Raw genomic sequence first — 8,939 nt, forward strand, 5'->3', positions numbered from 1 at the left:
CTTTGATGCCGAAATTCTTTTTACTAACATCCCCATTGACAAAGCCCTTCATATCGTTGAGAACTAGACTATAATTCAACCTCATACCACGCTTAACCTCACCTCATTTCTTTCTGCTTTAGAACTTTGCTGTAATTCTGGTTACCTGACATTTCAAGATAAATTTTACCACCAAATTAACGGACTTTCGATGGGGAACTGCCTTGCTCCAGATATCTCTAATATTGTTCTTAATGACCTTCTCGACTCTATAATACATCTCTTCTCACAAGACACAATTTTCATTAAAAAGTACGTGGACGATCTCTTCCTTGTCCTCAATCCTGACAGAATCCCCGAGATCCTATCAGCCTTTAACTCCTACCACCCTCGTCTTCGGTTTACTGTTGAAGGTGAAATTGATCATTCCCTCACTTTTCTTGACCTACTTATTATCAGAAATTCCGATGGCTCCCTATCCACTGATTGGTATACCAAACCTACCTATTCTGGCAGACTCCTTAACTATTTTTCTCAACACCCTTATCACCAAATTATTAATGTTGCTAAGAACCTTATACACCGATCATTTTCTCTTTCTGACCCTCAATACCACCAGACCAACATACAACGTATTAAACAGATCCTATTCAACAACAATTTCCCTCAGAAAATTATTAACAAACTACTCGATTCTTACACTAACCGTGTTACTCCAATCACTCCTGTCCTCAACTCTTCTCACCCCACTCCACCCCTTTTTCAGTACAGGTCCCTTCCGTATATCCCCAATTCTTTCTGATAAAATTCAAAAATCCTTAAGATCCACTACTCCTACCCTACGTCTTGGCTTGGAGTCCCACAACAAAATCCTATCTTTTTTCCAAATTGAAAGACCCTATTCCTTCCTTACACCGTTCCAATGTAATTTACCGGATACCCTGTTCAACCCCATGTTGCAATTCCTTCTATTTCGGCGTAACTAAAAACCAACTTAAGAACCGCATTTCCCAACACAAAACTTCCATCAACTCCTGTAATTCACTTGCATTTAAATTATCAGAACACGCATTAAACCTGAATCATACTTTTAATTTCGACAATCCTTCCATTCTTGCAACTGTCACCAACCACACAAAACATCTCATCTTGGGGTCCATTTATATAAATTTAACTGAGAATTCCGTCAATCATAAAGTTGATAAAGACTGCATCTCCCTTACATATCGACACATTTTGAATATAATAAGACCCTCATAATTCTTCTTTTCACTTTGTTCTGCATTTCAAAAGTCCTCTTTCTTGTCATATCTTCTATCTCGACAGTGTAAGGAGCATTAAGGATTTTGGACTGTAAGGATTGGATTCGGGAGGAATTTGATGGCTTAGTTTATGGAGCTCAACTCCGTATGTCCAGATAGGCCTTATAATAGTCATGTACATCATTCTTTTGTAATCGATTGGCCGTTTGTCCAGTAAATGTTGTAATAGTCGAAATCGATGAACAGTCCTGTCTTTTCAGTCTTGTATGAGAATTCCATGTCAGTCGTTTGTCCAGATTTAGTCCTAAGTAACGGATTTGTTCAACAGAAATAAGTGGGGTATTATTAAAGGATACTGTTGGGCAAGAGGTCATTGGTTTCGACGAAGGGTAAATGTGATTTGGTGGGATTTATTGGAATTAATTTTAATCTTCCAATTTTGGCACTATTCTTCAAGGGTGGTTATGTGGGATTGGAGGGTTTTGGATACAATGTAAGGATCATTGTTCACTGACAATAGACATGTATCTTCGGCATACGTGGTGAGGATAGTGTTAGGATGGGTTGGGATGTCAGCTGTGAAAACTGTATAAAGTATAGGATCAAGGATACTACCCTGAGGTACACCAGCATACTGATGGTATACGGATGAATAAGCGCCGTTGTAATTTACTTTAAATAATCTGTCGGAGAGATAAGAAGTATGTAGGGGATAGAAATGTACGGATCTTGAATAGCAATCCTGGGTGCCAGACTCAATCAAAAGCCTGTTCTACATCAAGAAAGACTCCCGAGCAGTACATTCCGCGCTCCTATGAAGACGAGACTACATCAACCACACGATGGCATTGCAGGATAGTGGAGTGGGATGTTCGGAATCCAAACTGGTGATCTGGGATTATGTGTATGCAATCAAGGATGGGATACAGCCGTTTCAATATGAGTTTCTCAAGGATTTTGCCCATGATAGGTAACAGAGAGATAGGACGGTAGGAGGATGGGTTGTCTGGCGGCTTTTGAGGTTTGGGAATCATTTTGATTATGGATAATTTCCATGGGTCAGGAAAATATGTGGATCTGAGTACAGTATTGTAGATATAGGTGAGGAGTAAAACAGATTTTCGAGGAAGATGTTTTAGAAAATATGAAGTTAAGTTAGACAAAAAAAGTTGATATAATTCACCTGATATATTGTTATTGCTGTGTTTTCTGTTCACTTCTTTACTTAACTTAACTTCATATTTTGTTTCTTTATCTAATATTATGGTTACATATATTTTCTTTCTCTCAATTTCATTTTTTATTTCCATAATTTTTATTATTAAATTATTAAAAATTCAAAATATTCATATTCCTTTGCATTATATAACTTCAAATTTTTATTTTATTTCCTTGGTTATGTTATTTTTAATTACTCACATTAATTTCATTCTGTATAATTATTTACTTTATGTAATTCTGTTTATATTTTCATTTTTATTTTTGTATTCATTGGTTTTTATCTTGTTCTTAGTTATTTCAACTTATTTGTATTATATTCTTTCTGCACCCCTCCCCCACCATCTTCTCCTCATATAATTCATCCATAATTAACTATCCCTCATCATGATGAAATTATATGTTTATAGGCGATATCGGATCTGCAAGCATGGGGAAATGGTGGCTGGAGACCAGCATTCTTCACGCTTGATACACCTCAAGTCTGCACCGGTTTGAAACGCTTAAACCCAAAGTTGTTGTTGTCTGGGGCTTAAGGGCGCAAAACCCTGAGGTCATCAACGCCCATAAAAACGCCCATAAACCCAAAGTGGTTTCAGGAGTTTATCAAAAGCACTGGCCAGGAAGACTGTCCTGTGCCTCCGGTAAGTAATCTCTCTCAGAAGTATAATCTTGAATTAGTATAAAAACAAATACCTTAATGATCTAGAAATGATGATCAACAAAAAGAATATTTAAATTCCTACTTTAGATTCAGGCGACAGTATCACAGAGACTAGTTATAAAGGGAAGAACTCCTAAAAACATTTATATTTTATAGGGATGACTATACTAAGAATGTCACCCACTAAGACCAATGAGCCTCTTTCTTAGTTTTTGAAACGTAGTTGGGAGGATTGCTGATAGTGGTTTTTGGGTTTAGAGGAAGGAGGTCGCAGGACGGATGTGTCTGGAGATCAATTGGTGGTATTGGCATTGAACCTTTGGGTTCGCTAAGCCTTCATTATTATTATTAATGAAAAATAAATACTGTTAATAGTCAAAATTGATTACTTCACCAACTATAGTTTAAGGGAATAAAAATGGTGGCTATTTCCAAACCTCATAAAAAATTATTTCTTATTCGGAGCTGAAGTATTCTGCCCAAGTAATTAAAATTTACAAAACTATTATACTTTCCACTTATCTTTACGGATGCGAAACTTGGCCCAATAAGGGAAGAACAGCGGCTTAAGGTTTTTTGAAAATAAAGTATTACGTAAAATATTCAGACACAAAAAGGATGAGTAACCGGATAATATAGAAGGTTGTACAACACTGAATTGGGGGAACTGTAATTTATAAACACTGAACCGACGGGTAAACGTGCGAAGAGTTGACCGACGCGCAGATGGGAGTATTGTTCGCTAAACGTTTATGAATATTAATGAAAACTATGTACTTTTTTAATAGACAAAATTCAGTGACTCCACTAACCATAGTTCGGGGGAATAAAAATGGCGGCTTATAAAAAAATTATGCTTCTTGAAGAACTGTATCTGGACAATTATTGAACCAAAAATATTTAAATTTTATAAAACGTACTTTTCTTACAATAATGTATTATGAATTTTTCGAATAAAAAATTACCAAACATTTTAGGATTTCCTGGAATAATATAAACTTCAGAGGACGTGCACCTGAAATACTTTTAAATATGATACAATATTTACTTATTACTTATTACTAATGTATTGCTAGTATGGGTTAGGTCAAAATTTAACTATTCTCCAAGATAAAATAATGGGATTTTTTTTTTACTTGAAAGAAATGAATTTTTTGCACCTTCTGGAAGAGTTGCCATTTTTTATTCTGTCGAGGTTGGATATTCTCATGATTATTCTGCTTGTCCAGTTATATAACGTAAGGTAGTTGACAAGGAAAATGACTAGATAGGATGAGACTAACGTGTGACAACCATTATATTTCGAAGGATGGTAAACTAGTACCTACCGGGTACTATTCCGATAAACATAAGAGAGGTATGCAGACCTGGAGGATAGCTAGCCTCCAGAGTCATCCAGGAAGGGGCCTTCGTCCTGCTGAGTACTATTCCGACAGAGGCGAAGGAGGTGTGTAAGTCCGAAGGGAAGCTAGACGCAGGAGTTTACGATAGGATAACATAAAGGAGAGAGATCATGGCAAGTGTAAACAAAACCTAACAATCATTTAGAAATCAGGATCGGCTAAAAACCGAAACTATCTCAAATAGAGGCTGTGGATCCATGATCAATTAGGGGTTCCTCAAGACCCTTATTTATAGTTCTAGTGAGTACGGCTGTGACCGAGAAGCGGTTTTATCTGTTTGAGGTAGTTTCGTGCGTTATTTTGGCATCGTTTATTTATCATTTCATCGACATTGCTAAGTAGTGTGGACAAAAATTAATAATATGTAAAAATAACAATACGATTTTATAAAATACAATAATATATAAATTTGAGAGCTTCAGTGAAGCTCGAGGTGCTGCGCTCTGGTGAATTGTAGTCGAACTTCTTGCTCCCCTCGCTACAATTCCTACAAACTATAGTTAACAGACTCATCAATATTTAATACTAATTAAATATAGTTTTCATAAGAGCAATCAAAATTTAGGGTAAAATAACTTCTCTTGGGCTCTAGGACTATAATAACATCAAGAACCTCTCTCCCTAAACTTCATCAAACAGATTTGTTGCTCATTTATTTATCAAGAGTTTACAGCCGGTTTCGAATCCTCACCCAGATTTTTAAATCACAATTTACATCACTTTTTGTTAATATCCCTGCTATTATGGTGCTGATAAAATAGAATTAAATTAATCGTGTTTTAGAAATGAAAAATAATCTAAAATATTAATGGAGGTGAACGATTTTCAATAAAATATTCTTTCAATGATTTTCCATAAAATACAAAAATCTATTATTTTCAGAAAAAAAAATACAACAAAAACTCTGCATATGATTGTAAAATGATTGTTTAATTTGACTAAAAGTTATCCGGTGTTCCTCAAGCAATTATGCTCGGTGTATAGGCATCCTCTAACATGCCTATACAGCTGACATCCCAACCAATCCTCACACTATTGTCACTTCGATTACTTTTTTACAATAGTGAATGGTAAATGCTGTTTAATATTCGCTGGAATGCACCTTATACTGAATAATCAGTTTATAACATAGTATGTAATAATTGAATCGAAAGAATACAAGTCGATCGCGACACACTTTTAAGAAAAAAAGTAGGTCACCCCTTCTCTATACAGCTGGCATTCCAACCAATCTCCTCTACATGTTCGCCAAGTCATGGCGAACTCAGACATGCGCGAGCATGTGGCTTGTACGAGTTGGCCTAAGCTCGTTGCTGATCCGTCGAGAGACGGTTTTTTGTACACAGATCAAAGGGATTCGTGAGAGCGCTCGTGTAGCATATCTGCCATTGTTCTTTGTCTAGTTGCAACTGAGACCTGTTAGGAGGTTAAAGGTGTTTGTTGGTATTTTTTATAATAAGTTTTATATATATTTTTTTTTTTAATAAAAATAATATAATCCCAGTGCAATGGCTGAAACCACTTGTACGTCCGCCATGCTTGCATCTCTGAATAACACTGACATGTGGATGGTCCACCTTAACACTATTCTCACCACGTATGCCGATGACACATTGTATCCCAAATTCTCCAATCCCATATCATAAGCCTCAAAGTCCTCTGGTATCAGTAATAATAATATTAGCTTCGCAATCCCTTTTTTTAAATGTTGTGTAATTTACTTAAAAAATTTATATATATAAAATTTCGCTTATAGTTTTTTTCTCGCTGTATTATTTTTGCTGTACTAAGTTCTGTTAGTAGAGGTACAACTATATATTTGTTGATATAACCTTCTTTTTGAAGTACTGTTCTAAAGTACAAACATAGGATTTCCCGCAGTTTTCTTCACAGGAAATTTCATACACTATATAAAATTGTAGTTGTTTTGGCTTTGCCATTCCTATTGGTGTATAGTTTGGATAAAGTGGACGTGTTTTTGTTACTGTTTTGAGTTTTTGATATTCTCTCTGATATAGATTGATATGTATATATTTTTTTGCAGGGAACCTATCATTTGTCCACTCACAACATATCCTTTGCTGAATTCACTGTTCCCATGTGGGAGTATGGCAGGTACAAGGTGATCAACCAGGTCTATAAAGAGGGTGTCTTGGTCGGATGCTTAGGGATGATCCTTGAGGTCACCCCTAAAAGAAGACTTTTGAAGAGGAAACATTGAATTTCATATCTCATCAAATACATTGGATGAGTCATAATCATTGTGCTATTCTTTGTATAACAATGTACAATATTAAATATAATTAAATTAAACATAATTTACAATAAATATATAATAATATTTATTAGAGCTAACATTTTACGGGTATACTTCAGTTGCTTATTTCCAATGTGAAATCCTTGCCACTTATTTTGAAAATCAACATAAATATAGATTCTTATATTGGATTGTAAAATAGGTTCGTAGCGTTTTTTACTATGATTCCAATAAAAACTTCAGATTTTTGTAAATATATTTAATCAATTTTATATGACCCATTTAGATCTATTACATGTTGCCATCTTTCAGGTAATATTTTAATTCATTCGTCCCAGAACTTCTCAGACTTCCTGTTTTCAGAACTTCCTGCTTTTGGAGTAGTTAACGGCGGGTCACTTCGTTTTCCACTGGACTTTTTCTTTACAATATTATTGTACAGGACCCACTTATCAACGTCTTTAAAAATGGATCATTAACATTCCGTTTCAGGAGAGAATCGCTAATGTATATGTGTGGTCCAAAAAATTATTTTCCGTCAAATAGTAAGGAACCCATATATAACTTCGAGGAACATGTCCCCCAGCCCCCATGATTTAAGACACTTGCATGAAATATGTTAAGCGTTTCCGCGATATCCCGTGTTGTAGAATGAGGGTCGTCTCTGACCAATTGAACTCTTTCAACAGTTGAAAGACGATTTGAGCGCTTTGCGTCTTCCAGTCAAAATTTCCGGTTCCAAACCGAGCAAACCACTTAGATACGGTGCGTTCTCCTAAGGCATCATCGCCATACACAATGCAAGTTTTGTTAACCGTCTGTGCAGCGCATTTTCTTTTTTGGAAATAAAAAATCATTAAATGACGAAAATTAATTTTTTGAACAAGCTAAGTGCCATTTAAAGATAAGGAATCTCAGTTGAAACTGATGCATAAAAGCACCTTAACTAATCCTTTTTTATTTTATTTTTTTTATTAACATTATTGACCAAGTAAACAAGATTTTATAAAAACAGAGAGGATTAAATTGAAATATTGAAAAATGCTACAAACTTATTTTACAACCTAATAGAAAATATACAGACCATTTTTTTATTCACCTTCCTTATCTATAAACGTAAAACTTAAGGCGTTTATAGATAACTACTGGCCCTACAGAAAAAATTAAAACAACCGTTGGAAAGCTCATTAATTTTTTTTTTCAAAGGTTGTTCATTGAAAATTGTTGAATAAAAAAATATGCCAACACTGTTTTGGTTTTACCAGTTAATCGTTGTTTAACTTACCTATAGTACCTTTGTTATGTGTTCTCAGTATTTCAAGTGGTTGTTGCTTGTTATAAGAATAAAACTTGTTAATTTGTTTAATAGGGCATTCTAAATTGTCCTACTATGATTAATGTTTAATTATTCTTAAAAAATAATAAACAAGTTATGTACCTACTGGAAGATTATTGATTGACCGTGTGTATAGATGAATGGAATATGGTCCGGGTGCGGTAAAAAAAAAACTCAAATAGTAGATAATTATACTATTTTATTGAGCCAACGTTTTGCCCCACGTTGCAGGGCTTCGTCAGGGCTAAAAAAGATACAAACACTATAGTTACAAAAAGGAAAAAAAAAGAAAAGGAAAAATATTAGTGTAAAATAACAGGGGTATAAAATGAAAAGTAAGATATAATAAGAAAAATTAAAGGTTGTAAATAGTAAATGAAAAGGGTAATATTCTACAGAAGCCCATTTTCTTGTCATATCTTTTATTCTTGTTTTTCTAAATTCTCTTTTTTTTTTTATATTCACTATCCTTCCTGTTTCATTTATATTCATGTATCTATCTTTTAATTTATATATGTGTTATCTTTTTAAGTGTACTTATATTAATTACTTTATTATTAATTTTATATTATATTTTACACTTTTCTGTATCCCCGCTCATTTGGTATAATTTTTGTTTCTTAATTACTTACACTCATTGTATCCCGTTATTTTATACTTTACTTTTCCTTTGTTTTTCTATCTTTTTTTATCTTTATTTTATTTTATTAATATTTCTTCTCCCCTATTATGTATATTACCATTTATTGTTCACCTAATTTAAATAATTTTTTACTATGTTTACTTTACAAATTATTTTCGTTATTGTGGCAATACTGCC

At 34.1% G+C, this 8,939-nt stretch overlaps 1 protein-coding gene across 1 annotated transcript in view; it reads left to right on the plus strand.

Annotated features, from left to right (window-relative positions):
• Positions 1 to 8,731, plus strand: part of LOC136795986 (uncharacterized) — a 14,652-nt gene extending 5,921 nt beyond the window's left edge. Inside the window, exons 2-4 of the mRNA XM_067048290.1 lie at positions 2,870 to 2,963; positions 3,039 to 3,103; positions 6,571 to 8,731. Of these exons, the coding sequence (XP_066904391.1) occupies positions 2,870 to 2,963; positions 3,039 to 3,103; positions 6,571 to 6,747 (336 nt within the window). The 3' untranslated portion in view covers positions 6,748 to 8,731. The remainder of the gene's footprint in view (positions 1 to 2,869; positions 2,964 to 3,038; positions 3,104 to 6,570) is intronic.
• Positions 8,732 to 8,939: the final 208 nt, after the last annotated feature.

This window comes from Halyomorpha halys, unplaced genomic scaffold (genome assembly GCF_000696795.3).
Source record: "Halyomorpha halys isolate HHAL.00 unplaced genomic scaffold, Hhal_1.1 Scaffold84.1, whole genome shotgun sequence".
Lineage (NCBI taxonomy): Eukaryota > Metazoa > Arthropoda > Insecta > Hemiptera > Pentatomidae > Halyomorpha > Halyomorpha halys.